This window comes from Macrotis lagotis, chromosome 1, assembly GCF_037893015.1.
Source record: "Macrotis lagotis isolate mMagLag1 chromosome 1, bilby.v1.9.chrom.fasta, whole genome shotgun sequence".
NCBI lineage: Eukaryota > Metazoa > Chordata > Mammalia > Peramelemorphia > Peramelidae > Macrotis > Macrotis lagotis.
The window spans coordinates 645,800,654-645,815,065 of NC_133658.1; the positions used below are offsets into that span (position 1 = coordinate 645,800,654).

Consider the following 14,412-nt stretch of genomic DNA (forward strand, 5'->3'; position numbering starts at 1 on the left):
TGACTAAAAGAATGGAAAGTAGGACTTAAACAATAAAAGTGAAAGAAAGGTGGAATGCAAGTTAGATGATAGGAGAAATTTCCTAACCAACAGTGACACTCACTGGCATGGGTGACTGACCATGTTTTTCTAGAGCTCTTTCAGAATGGTAGAGAGACTTTTTTTCATGGAATATTTTTACCATCATCTTTCCTAGATGTTTGGAAGGTGCTTCTGTCTCATTTCTCTTTTACAGTGCTTGGTTTTTGTGATTCATGGCAGGACTTTCAAAATAGTTGTTTTTCTTTTCCTTGTGTCAGCTAAAAATGCATTTATTAGTCTTTTCTTTCTTTCCTTTTCCAAAATATAAGATCCATAATCTCAGCTCCTGTTCCTATATGAACCCAGAAGACATTACCTCTGTGACCTTTTTTTGAAGGAAATTGCAGCATTTTTTTTAAGGTTTTTGCAAGGCAGTGGGGTTAAGTGGCTTGCCCAAGGCTACACAGCTAAGTAATTATTAAGTGGCTGAGGTCGGATTTAAACTCAGGTTCTCCTGAATCCAGGGCCAGTGCTCTATCCACTGTGCCACCTAGCTTTATGGGATTCTTTATGGGATTCATTGCAAAAAGAGATAGGATTAAATCACATACTTATTTCAAAAGTAATTTAGCTTCCACCAACTCTCAGCATGTATAGACAAGTTTCACAACATCAGAAATGACCTACCAGTCAGGTCATACTCTCTATCCTCTCCAGATGTAGCTGGGGCAGTCTTCAAATGACAGATAGTATCTCTTGGCATATATTCAAAATCTTTCCAGACAGGTAGAGAAGAATAAGACCATATACTCTGAAGGCATAGCCTTTGAGAATTCAGAGTTGCACAAGCCACAGTGAAACTTTGGAGTAGGATTTTCACATGGGTTTCTAGGCTAATATCAATTCATCGGCCTTCACGCATGAGTTAGCTGTGGTGGCAGACAATGCATGAAACAGTAGCAGCCTGGACCCACCTCATTAATACAAGTCTGACACTCTCTAACACCGGAGTTAGGTGCCACAATCTGTAACAGGATATAACTTCCCCAAAGGTACTTCCTTGAAGACTCAGAAGTCAGTGGAGAAGTGGATCCTCTTCCTTTGTAGCTAGGCCTAACTAATGCCAAAGTAAATGATCTGGGATGCATGGGTGTCCCAGGGCCAGGTCAGGAAACACTGTCTTTAGGTTGCTCTCTTTGTTTACTCTAAGGCAGACATGTAGAGGGCCCTTGTGTGCAGAAAATGAGGTAATGGGAAAGAGTCCCCACAATTAGCCTCCCCCTCTGAATAGTGTACTTCCTCCTGTTGCTACTGGGAGTCACCATCGCCTCCCCCTTCTCTAAGGCCCAGATAGCATTGCCTCTCCACACTCCAAGGTGCCCTCCTCCACCAACAACTGCTATTCCATGCACCCTTCTGCTATTCTGCATGCTGACTTAATTAAAAACAAATGCTTTCATTCAGTTCAGCAAGTAATTATTAAGTACTGAAGTCTTGGGGTCAAGAAGATGTTAATTCAAAACCTTCCTCAGACATTTTCCAAACCTTCTGAATTCTAGCACCTTCCCTTTGTTATTTAACTCCTGTTTATACTGAATATAGTTTTTTTGGGGGGGGTCATATTTGCATATTGGCTTCCCTATTAGATAATGAGCTCCTTGAGGGAAGGGACTGTCTTTTGCCTCTTTTTGAATCCCCAGCAGTTGACAGTATATGATAGATACTTAATAAATGTTTATTGATTGATTGTGTGACCTTGCCCAAGTCACTTAACCTCTCTCAACCTCAGTTTTTTTCATCTGCAATATGGGGATAATAGATCTACTTAGGGTTATTGTGGGGATCAAATGAATAGCATATATACAGCTCTGCAAACCTTAAAGTACTATATAAATATTAGGTATCATCATTATTTTTTAAATCATATGCAAAGTACTCTGCTAGCTACTTAGAAGAGAAAGACAAATAAAAAAATCAGTCCTTTCCCTCAGTAGTGTGTATTCTGGGAGGGGGGGAGGAAGATCCAGCATGAACATAAATAGGTCTAAGATAATTTGAGAAAAGAGAGTACACCGACCAATGGGAGAATGGGGATTAGGTCAGGAGGTTCACGGAAGAGTTGATGAACTGGTAAAATTTCATGATACCTAGGTCATCTTTAAAAAGTCCAAATGAATGTCAGGAAAAGAAAAAAGGAGGGCTTCCATTGTTGGTTTCCATATGTTTTTCAGTTTTGTTTTGTTTTTACTTTTTCTTTCTTTATGATGAATTTAATAATCATCAACAAAATGAATATTTCAATACACAGAGAATAAGAAAGAGAATTCCATATGAAACAATGCATTTTAGTTATATACATTTAAGTATACATTAAATTTAACATGGTAGTAACAAAATTGTACTATTTGTATCCCCTGCTCACTTTCTATTTTCTTCTATTCTTAAAAAAATCAATTCATAATTCTTTCCTTTGAATCTCTATCATTAACTGACCCTCCCCTCCCCTCCCCCACATAAATAATAGCCCTCCCTGGAAATAATTAAATATAGCTAATGTAATTTCACAAGGCCATTTCCCTGAAAGGTAACTTTGGTTTTTCCTAAAGTGGTTAGAATACTGAAATGGGAATCAGAGGATCTGTTCTAGTGTTGGCTTTATTGCCCTTGTCAAATATGAAAGCCAGAATAAGTGATTTCTCCCCAATTCTAGCACTTCTTGTTTATAATAATAAAAGTAAGTAAATACAAGAGGTTCTGGAGATAACTTCAGTTCTAATTATCTCTGAACCATAGGTCAGATTGCGGGGAGGGGGGGGAAGCCATAGGGAGGAGAAAATAACTCTCTATATTCTGTTGATTGTGCATCCTCCACCCCATTCCCTCCCTGATCCAGAAGGGCTGGAACTTGTAGCCTCTAAATTCCTTGAATCCCTGTACCAGTGGCCCTATGACGTGGTGAGTCTTTGCAATAGGTCTCAAATCAAAGACTTTTCCATGGTACAATCTCATTTAGATGAATGTGGGATCTAATCAATATGAACATTCCTTCCTCAGAAAAGGATCACAACCTTATTGGTCTTGGTCATCTTGTGTGATGCATGGCCTTCTCCTTCCATTGAGAATGTCCTCAATGCCCCAGTGTTCTTGCTCATAATATTTTGGTAATGCAAGACTTGGACTATTGAGCTAGTCACCTTTATTCTTGCTTCATGACTGACCCAATTGGTTTTCCAGTCATATAGAGAGTCAACAAATTACAGATTTGAAGTTGGGAGGCATTGCAGAAGCCATCTTATCCAATCCCCTTTTTCAGAGGTGAAAAAACTGAGTCCCAGAGAATGAGTTAAGTAACTTGCTCAAGGCCACATAGTGATGATGATGATGATGATGATGATGATGATGATGTTTGTCCCTCATTCTCAAAAAAGACCATGACATCAGGGAGATGATGCCATGAAAAGCACATGAATTGGCTTTGAGTGAAGGGGGGGAGGGGCTGTGCTAAGTCACCAGCCTCACTTTCTCCTTCAGAGCCATCTGGGTCCAGTGGCCAGATATGAATCAGGATGACTGGAGATGGCCCTGGATGCAAGACAATCAGGGTTAAGTGACTTGCCCAAGGTCACACAGCTAGTGAGTAGCAAGTATCTGAGTCTGGATTTGAATTCCCACCCTCTATCTAGCTGCCCCCATATAGATAATGCACATGAGATGTAGGAAGGATTGGAATCCCGGTCCTCTGACTTGTCCCACCCTGCTCTTCATCATGTGTCTGATGACACCATTTGTCTCATTCCCAATGTCCATATGCTATGCTATCAGCTACCAGCACCGACCAGGTGTGCTTTCCATTTCTGTACATGTCAGTTCTGGTAGGGATTCATCAGAGTTCTTCTACTTCTCTAATTGAAAGTCTCTTGGTACCTTGGGAAACCTGATATTATAAAGGAGTAATTAAGCTCCAGGAGTCGATGGAGAGTTGTCCTAAAAATAAGGGAGACCTAGGTTCAAGTTCTGCCTTGGATACATACTGGTTCATGACTTTGGGCAAACTTCATAGTTTCACAGAGTCTCAGGCTCCTCTAAGAATATGAGTTATAGATCTATGTCAGTCTGCCAGATTTTCCTTATGTGGAGATCCCTATTCCAAAGCATAGACTCCCAAAAAAAGTTTAACTGAAGGAATGTATTAAATAGAGAATCATCTTCTGTGATTAAAAATCAATCAGTAAAGCACAGCACCATGAGAGATGAAATAGGAAACTGAGATAAAAGGGAATTCATTCTCTTTAAATCTTTATTTGTAGTTATGGTACTAAATAATATGTTCTTGGTGCTTTAAAAACATACTTATAATTTATAATAGACGGGATGAGTCCTAAACCCAGGAGGTATCTGTTCAGTTACAAAGGCATTCTTTTTACAAGGTCACTCCTGGTAATTTTTTGGAATGCAATTTTATAGTGAATATGTAAGGAATAAAATATCAGAGGAGAAAACATGCACCAGAAGCAAAGATAGCACTTTTCTGTTGGAGCAGGTGTCAGAATATTAAAGATAACACTATTGGCATTGAGGAGAATGGTGTGTCTCTCACCTGTCGCTTCCACGTCACGGTCTTCAAGTTCATCGGGGACTATGATGAAGTTCACCTTCACTGTGCAGTATCACTCTGCGATTCAGAAAAATACTCCTGCAAAATTGTAAGTGAGTGGCAGAGAAATGAAATTCTTCGTCTCTCTCCTTGCTGAGCTTTTCCCAGATGGCGGGTTGTGAGGGCCAAGAACATGTGGTTGGAGAGCTTTTTGTGGCAGGTGACCAAGGCTGCAATGTGAATCCTCTCCACACTTTTGGGAGGGGAGGAAGGCAGCATCAAGGGGAGAAGAGAGAAGGACATGGTGAAATGATGTCAGTCATCCCACTTCCCTAGCCCTGAAAGACCTGTTTTTTACTATCTCTGCACCAAGGCTATATGGATACATACTATTATAGCTGCTATTCTTGGTCCAAGCCAGGAGATACATCCCAAGAACTACCAGGGACTTCTATGAACTGTCCACAAGACTTTGGACAATCATTTAATTCAAAAGCATTCCTTAAGTGGGGAAGGCTCTTTGGTAGACCCTGGACAACAACAGCTGACATTTATACCACAACTTACCCTCACAATACCCTTGCGAAGCAGATGCTAATAAGAATCCCATTATTCCATTTTACAGATAAGGAAAATGAAACTTGGGGAAATTAAGTGACTTGCCCTTGATCACACAGGTTCAAAGGCAAAATAGAAAGCCAAATACCCACTGATTTCAAGTGTCTCTCTCTCTCTCTCTCTCTCTCTCTCTCTCTCTCTCTCTCTCTCTCTCTCACACACACACACACACACACACACACACACACACACACACACACACACTCTCACTCTCACTCTCACTCTCACTCTCTCACTCTCACTCAGTTTCCTCGTCTGTAAAAATGAAGATATTCAAGTATTTCAATTAGGCAGCTGGGTGACACACTGGATAAAGTCCTGGGCTTAATGATCTGAATTCAAACCTTACCTCAGATGATTAACTGTGGGATCTGGATGAGTCAATTATTATCTCTTAGCCTCAACTTCCTCATCTATAAAATAAGAGCACCTACCTCCCAGGGTTGTTGTCAGGATCAAATGAGATATTTATTATACATAAAATGCCTCACAAACCTTAGAGTACAATATAAATGCTAGCTATGAGGGTAATGGTAACAAACTCTCGTGTCTCTCCAAATTCTAGCAAGCTATGAAATCAATGGGCTGAAGTTTCTTTGGCATCCTTTAGCACCGTATCCTCAGTAATTACATTGGGAGTAGTATACTTGCAGGCATTTTTCTCTTCTATACTAGATGGCCACTCACCTAGAGTACACTCACCTCTGGGTGGTTACTCAGCTATAGTATACTCACCACCACACTTATTAGATTTGACAGAATTTTCACCTGGTACTTCATCTTCTGTGCTTCATCATTACGCTTATCATGATCTGATCTCCACAAAGCAATTGAGAAGAACCATGTTTCCTTCCAATTCGGCATATATCAATGTCTAAAGAGACAAACCAACTCTCCTCACTGGACAGGCAGCCCTTAATAATCTGACCCTGGTTCAAAAAATATCTATTTCTGTTCAAGATAGAGCATCCACAAACCCAGGGGTCCCAGTGATCAAGAATGCACTGGTTCTAATTAATCTGAAGAGCAGCCATGCTTGAGACTGAAGCTATTGACTCTTGGAGGTAGGGATATGGGAAAGAATAAACTATCAATCTGAAATGATGATATGGACCCTCTGGTATTTTCTCTTTCAGAACTGCCCCCAGAATTCCAGAGTTGCCACTGATTATGCAAAAGAACCCAAAGAACAGATCATTTCAGTGGGACCTATTAGGAGAAAAAGTATGTATGTTCCCTAAGTCCCATTAAATTTTAAAGCAACACACTCTGGAGGCCAAGATAACTTTGGGGTGCTGTAAATTGGGCCAATGAACATCTTCCTAAAAAATAATATTGTGTGGATGGGTGGACTCGGGGCATCATTTTCAGAAGAGTTGATAACTTCCCCTCAGGGAACTACTTTTTTTTAATTGTTTTAAATCACAAAAGGATATGCTTTTGCTTTTGCATCCCCTCCTTTAAAATCATTATGTTTAGGTTTCCAGTGTAATTCTCTGTTTGCAGTTTGCCTCATTGGCTGTTGATGGGCATTCTTTTTAGGGCTAGACTGGTGTGAAGATAATGGCGGTTGTGAGCAGATTTGTACAAGCAGAGTGGATGGACCCCTATGTAGCTGTGTGACAGGGACCCTGCAAGAAGATGGCAAGAGCTGCAGAGGTGACTCCTTACCCACTGTCATGAGATCCTTTCCAGGCTGCCTCTGACCCAAAAGGAGTCAACCTATTGATCTTTCTGGCATTCACCTGAGAGAGAGGAGTGAAAGTTAAATAAGTGGCTTTACCCTGAATAAAAGAAGTTGCTATTTGAATTTAACTATTCTAGAGAGGATGGAAGGAATATGGAAACTTGTTGAGTTTTTCCTCAACTCTGGGTCCCCATTTATTTTTCTGAAAGATGGAGGTCATTCAGTTCAATTTTTTTTCTGAAGCTTCTACTATGCATCAGATACTAGGCTATACACTGAGAATACAAAGACTACAGGGAAATGTCCAATGCCTTCCAATGAACTTATATTCTAGGAAGCAGAAGGCACCCACAGATATAAATACAAATATATATATATATATGATATATATAATATGCAATTTAAATACAAGAGAATGTGCTATACTCAAGCACTTTTATCATAAGGTGTTACAATCACTTTTGGGTAAACTTATGCTGATGCTGAGAGGTGAAGCCAGATGGCCAAGCATCCTTGTGCCTACACCAAAAACCTGAGCCAGGTGCTCAGCAGTGAGAACAGGATGGGAACAATCTTGCTGTAACAAACTGCTGCCTTGATCAAACTCCACAAAACCCCAGAGACCCCCTGGGCATCACTTGACCGTCAGGACTGCCAGCAGATGGTCCTCAATATCAGGATAGCTCCAAGTCCTCCATCTTGCTTAGGACCCATCAGATAAGGAGGGTGGCTAGCATGTGGCAGACAGCCACTCCTGAGGCCTGGGATCCCCTCCAGACAATTTTCTCCATCCTATATTATGTTTTATGTTAATGATTTTTTTTCTCTCTCTCTTCACAGCCTCTAATTCTTCCATCGAACTGCAAGTTTGGATTGCCCTCCTCATTCTGACCCAGATTTCACTATGGCATTTGGTGTATAAATCAAGCACAACCTCATAATAAACTCAAGGTTTCTATTTAAAGTACTGTAATTTACTTACTTCAACTCCTTGTAGGATTAAAAGTGTGTGCCCCTAAGTCAAAACCCATGCAGAAGTATTCAACCACTCAAGGATGAAAAAAGGAGCAAAGGAAGCTAGGGAAATTCCAGGCTCTTTAGATGAACCAGCACACCCTGGTGCTACTAAAAAGCCAATTGTGGAAAGCATCCATCTTGCCTGAAATTTCAACTTGGCCTTCTCCAAAACCTTTGGCTCCCCCAAACAAGAAGTATTGGGGGCAGGGGAGGAAGGAAATGAAAGATACCAGTAGAAACAGCTTCCCTGTTTAGAGAAGGACAGAAACCCATGCAACCATCCAGATCACAGTTTTATAGTGAGAGGGATTGTTAAGACAAAGACAGGAGGAAATAGCCAGCTCTAAGAAATCTGTAAGGTCTTTGGAAGTGGTTGACTGTGCACCACCAAGGGAATGTTCAGCTCGCCTCCTCTCAAGTTCTTCTCTTCCTCTTTTGCCAGGGCAACTTTGATCACTGGGTTTATCTTTTGCAGACCTGGGGAATCCTTCCCATCCCACCCCCCAAAAACCACTCTGTCGTCTTTTACAAAGCAACCAAATAATTTAATGTGTTTTATGCTTCAATAAACTTTTGTGTTCAAGTATTCTCACTCCTTGGTGACTGGACTTTTTCTTACTCACTGATTTTCATTCAACAGGATAGGACTTGTGGAGGAGGTAGTGTTTGAACTGAGTCTTGAAGAAAGGCTTTAGGAGGCACAGAAAAGGATGGAGAACCTTCCATGCTTGAGGGACAGACTGTGCATGACCCCAAAGTAGGAGATGAATTGTCATATTGAGAAACAGAGAATATGAAAGAGAGAAATGCATAATAAATCTGGAAAGGTAGACTGGATCCAGATTATAAGGGGCTTCCAATGCCAAACAAAGTTGTTTGTATTTTATCCTAGAGAAACCATAGGGAGTCACAGAAGCTTTTTTAACTAGGGAGTGACAAACCAGCAGTTAGTACATAGGCCTGATAAAATTATCAATTGATTGATTTTAGTAGCTCGAATTTGACTGTAAAGTGAATTGGAAAGGGAAGGGAAAGGAGGCAAAACCAATAAGGGCATTTTAATAGTCCAGGCAAGAGTTGATGAGTGGAGAAGAGGGAAGACGAATGAAGTCAAGGGACATCATTGATAGACTAGAGCTGACAAGACTTAGCAACTGATTGGAACTGGAGTGCAGGATGACTCGAAGGTTGCAAACCCTGGGAAAACAGGGGCAAGGGAGGGAGGAAAAAGTGGATGGATCATCTGGAAAGATGGTGGTGCCCTCAACAGAAAGAGAGAAGCCTAGCCAACTCTGACATTCATTCATTTCTACATTTCATAAGCATTTGACACATACCTACAAAATAACAATATGCAATCCAAAGAGGAAACACATTCTCTGATCTTAAGGAAATTCAATTCTAGTAAGGATGGAGAAGGGACAATAAGCATATATGCAATTAAGTCAGCAAAATGCATTTCATAAGAAAAGGAAAGTGTAGGTAGAAGAGGCAGGTGATGGCTGATTGGAGTTGTCATGCATATTTAGTGTGGGCCAGGAAATGATCCAGCTTTGAGGTCACTCTCCAGCTCAAGAAATGATTCCCTCTTATCTTTCTTTTGTTCAGCATTTGAAGCCCTTGTATTTTGCTTAGCCCTAAAGGGCAGAACTCAGAGCAATGATGGAAGTTGTGAAGAGGTTGATTTAGTCCTGATGTCAAGAAAATCCTCTTTACGATCAGGGTTCTCTTAGAGTGAAATGGAAGGGTTAAGAAAACCCCGGGTTTACCTCCACCTTCACCTGAGCTTTTCCAGGCAAAAGGTAATGATGCGACATGGATTCTTATTCATATAGAAAAGGTTGGACTTGACAGTCTCCAGGTTGAGATTCTGTAGTTCTGAATTTGTCTACATTACCATTTTCAGAACCTCATGCAGCATTAGCCTTCCACTGATACATTGGTACAATTGACAAGTCTCCTCCCCCTATAAATAGCATTTTTACACATTTTCCATAGCTGGTAGCTACATGCAGACTCTGTTCAATGCATCCATGCCGTGCCTCTCCTTTCAAGGTTAAAGACAAGTCAAACTAGCCCCAAGGAAAGCTTTGAAGTTATATCTTCTGCCTTTAAGTTTCTTGGTGCTTTTATGTGGAACTAGGACTGCTGAGAAGCTAAGCACTGCTAAGTTGGGGGTAGGTATGACCAATAGGGCCTCTCCCACATGTGAAAATCACGGGTCCCACAGCTCAAAGGACATGTTGAGCTGAAAATCTGTTGTGGGACTGCAGAGAGCAGTTATCTCTCTCCCTGGGTTCTAACCCATTCATGGTTTTGTATTTGTTTTGTTTTGGGGTTTTTAAAAACTATCTTATTTAGGCAGAGGGCTTTGCCAATGCCACTACAAAGGCACTGAACCAGAAAATGAGGAAAAAGGACTCCTACTTTCATTTGGACATGAAAATCTCATTGAAAGCTGGAATGGAAAAAACAATCTAATATCAGATGAGGAATATATTAGCACACTCTCCTTCCTGATCTTGAAGAAAATGGCTTCTATGTAGCTTTGCAATGTAGAAAGAATGACAGATTTAGAGTCAAGGGACCCAAGTTCAAATCTACCACTTGCTATTTATGTGATATTGCCAGTTACTTACTGGCATTGTTTCCTAAAATGTAACATGATGGGATGAATAGATGACCCCTGAGGTCCCTTTCAACTCTAGATCTAAGGTCCTATGACATGTTTTTTTTGGGGGGGGTGGGGAGAGACTTGACTTTTTTTTTAGGTTTTTGCAAGGCAAACAGGGTTAAGTGGCTTGCCCAGGGCCACACAGCTAGGTAATTATTAAGTGTCTGAGACTGGATTTGAACCCAGGTACTCCTGACTCCAGGGCCGGTGCTTTATCCACTGCACCACCTAGCCACCCCAAGACTTGACGTTTTGTGTGTGTGTGTGTGTGTGTGTGTGTGTGTGTGAACTATGGCCACTCTATATCTTACACTAAATAGATGGCAAAAATGAATTTATCATTCTGTTCATGCAGGCTGAAAGTTTAACTTTCAGAAACTAACATGATCAAACTAGCATGCCAATGAACCAGCTTCAAGGATGACTTCCTTCTGTGACTATTAACTTGCTAACATCTTCCTGAGAAGCAGCTTGGCAAACTAGATAAGAGGCAAGACGTGAATTTCAAGGGTTCCCTTAAAGATATGATTGCTCCAGGAACTCTAGAAGATCACTCACCTCTTAGTGGCCCAGGAGAGAGAGAGAGAGAGAGAGACAGACAGACAGACAGACAGACAGACAGACAGACAGACAGACACTTTCTCAGAGAGTCACAATCCAAGGATTGGAGATTTGGAGATCTGCTTTGATAGGAGTTCCTCATTCAAGAACTATGAGTCCAGATCCAGAGCTTAAGCAGGGCAGCCTCTTATTATTTTTCACTTACCTATATTTATTAATTACATAATTACCTATAATTATACTTATGTGACCTTTATGCAAGTCACAACTTTCCTGGGCCTCAGTTTCTTTATCAGTAAAAGAAGGGGATTGGACTAGATGGTCTCGGGGGGTCCCTTCTAACTCAAGATCTATGATGCTGTCATCTTGGTGTCTTATTTAAAATGAAATAACCAGGATCTACCCTAAGGTCTATCCCTAATCCCAGTCTTGATTTCTCAGCTTATTATCCTCAGTAGCTTGAAATGTTTTCACCACATTTCCTTTACTTTGTATTTAATATGAATGGGTCATATTCTTAAATAATTTGAGTTAATTACTCCAACCAAGACTAAGAATAGCTCTACAGGCTTCTTCCACTCTCAAGATGAATAGAAATCAGGGGACCTGTGGAGCTATTCCTAGTTCTACAGACTCATTATTCAGACCATAAATCATTGGTTATATCTACATCTCTATTTCCTCATCTACAATATGGGAATAATAACCTATCTTTTCCAGTCTCTTGTGGAAATGTCTTCAAAAAAGATGCCAGAAGGTGTAAGTTGATCTCCTCTAGACCATAGCTGTAAGGAAGAAAAGAAGTGACTTCTGTGTCACAGTTATTAAAAGAGGCATCTAATTGGGAGCCTTGTCAAGTCTTGATCTGGGTCCTATCAAAGAAAGCAGTCAGTCCTTCCAGGCCAGGTGTTGCTTCCAAGAGGGAATTCTATCTATCCTTGGCTCTTAGTTCAGTGATAGGGCAGGCTACAGTCAAAGCGTTGGAAAATGCTAATAGGAAAACTCAAGAGCACTAATTGTTTTACATTGCTTAATTTCCCAGCTATTTTAAGAATCATATGACATTTCGGGAAAGCTTGGAATCCAATAAATTTTCTTCCAGTCAAAGGAATTTTAAAATGATTACAAGATGACAATCGTGAAAGCCCATAGTAATAGAAAGTGACTTCTTTAATAATTCAGAATTTTTTAAACACCTACCCCCATTCTGAACCCGGAGTGGGGTGGGGGTGGGGTGGTAAGGTCTTCACACCTTATTTTTATTCCCATGTAGTTGAGATGTAAAGGGCCCACGCTATTTGCAATAGTCAGATGGATTAGTTAAAAAGCAAATCAGACAGCGCCCTCTAGCGTTCTGTTTCTGCTTCCCACTGAAACCACAGTAAGCGTTGAAACAAATAAACCACACAGGGATCTTTTTTCCCCCCTTTCTCTGAAACCTTAGATGCGGGATGTAGCTTGGAGAGTACACCAACTGCCAAGGACATTTTCTGGAGAGCGGTGTGAGATTTATTTTTATGCATGTAGTGAACAGCCTTCCAGGAAAATACCAGCTCTTGGCACACCCCATGCAAATTTTGCCCTTAAAAATCTCTTTCCCCAGTGTATTGACAAAAATAGCTGCTGAGAAAAATTAAGTATCTTTTTAAAACGCAGAGAAATAAACAATCTGATGGAGAAAACTGCATGCAATATTTAGTGGTCCTTTTTCAAAACAATGTGAGATGCTTTCTGTGTTCCTAAGGCGCTGCTAAAATCACTGTTCTGACTATGAGAAGTCCCGCTTGAGAGAGTGTAATTCAGTTCCTGAAATATGACTATCATTTAAGATCCTCTCATCATCATAAAGGAACACAGGCAGAAAGAAAACCCCAAAGACTTTTCCGTTCCTTGATGAATTTGGCACTTAGAAAATATGGAAGGAGCACTATGTCCTCTCAGGTACTCAGGTTAGGGAGGGTTTTAGCCTTTAAGCACAAAACAAAGATTGTAAAAGAGTTCAGGAGCTATAGGTTTTTTCCTCCTGTTAGATGAAATAATAATACCTTATGCTAATAGCACACCTTTCATATCAAATGCTTTACAACCTGCATTTAAAAATGTTCAACCCTGAATCATGCTGCTTTTTGACAGAAAAATTAGAAGAGCAGTATTCAAATTTTATCTTGTATGGTACAAATTATTCCCTTCCAAAATCTACAAACCCACCCCAGCGATCTCTTTTTTTTTCAACTCTAATTTTTTTTAAAGTAATCATGATAAAGCAATCCCTTGCAACAACATGTTGGCATGGCTGTGGTCTGCTATTTGGAGCAAAGAATGTGTGAATCAGAACTGTGTTTGTCTTCTAATTCTGGGATTATTTTGCTAAACAAAATGACAGGCTCAGCCATTTACTCTAGCTTGCTAGGCTGTAAGGGAAAGGGATGTAAAAAGTTTATCAGGAATTGTCCAAGGGTGGCTAGGTGATATAGTGGATAGAACAACAACCCTGGAGTCAGGAGTACCTGAGTTCAAATCTAGCCTCAGACACTTAATAATTACCTAGCTGTGTGATCTTGGGCAAGCAACTTAACCCCATTGCCTTGCAAAAACAAAAAAAAAATTGTCTAGGGAGGCCAGGAAGATCTGGATTCAGATCCTGCCTCTGAGCCATGAGTGAGCAAGCCATTTAACATCTCAATGTCCATTGCAACTTTTTAATATTAAATTGCTGAGAGGTTGTCTTCTTCCTGGCTAAGACAGAGTTCCCTCACACTGATGAAATCCCAAATTTAGTTCAAGAATAAATAAGTCTAGAATATCTTTTACAAATAGAGACAAGAAAGCTAATCTATTTTAAATAGTCAATAATTCTTGCCTTGCTACAAGGAATCATTAGGATAGGGTTTATTTCTTGTTGTAAAGCCTTCACTTACAGAGTTCTGCTACTGAATTAAATCAGGACTTCCAACATTTACCAGCAATCTGACAATGGTCATCTCTCAGAGTCTCATCAGTAAAGGAGAGAAAAATATCTGTAGTACCTATTTTCCTGGATTGCTATAAGAATCAAAGGAGATAGTATATTTAAAACACTTGGCAAATCATAGAGCACTCTAAAAATGTTGGCTATTATTAAAACTAAAAGGCAGCAGCATCCTTGTAATTCCAGGATATTCCCCCTTCCCCCATTTCTCTAAATTTAGTTGCTAAACACATCCTTAATGCCACAGTCCTGCCTGTTCCTTAGATGTCATT

At 40.3% G+C, this 14,412-nt stretch overlaps 1 protein-coding gene across 1 annotated transcript in view; it reads left to right on the forward strand.

The window, feature by feature from the left end:
• Positions 1 to 8,489, forward strand: part of TECTA (tectorin alpha) — a 141,811-nt gene extending 133,322 nt beyond the window's left edge. The window contains exons 27-30 of the mRNA XM_074212228.1: positions 4,562 to 4,724; positions 6,370 to 6,457; positions 6,776 to 6,892; positions 7,761 to 8,489. Of these exons, the coding sequence (XP_074068329.1) occupies positions 4,562 to 4,724; positions 6,370 to 6,457; positions 6,776 to 6,892; positions 7,761 to 7,861 (469 nt within the window). The 3' untranslated portion in view covers positions 7,862 to 8,489. The remainder of the gene's footprint in view (positions 1 to 4,561; positions 4,725 to 6,369; positions 6,458 to 6,775; positions 6,893 to 7,760) is intronic.
• The last annotated feature ends 5,923 nt before the right edge of the window (positions 8,490 to 14,412 follow it).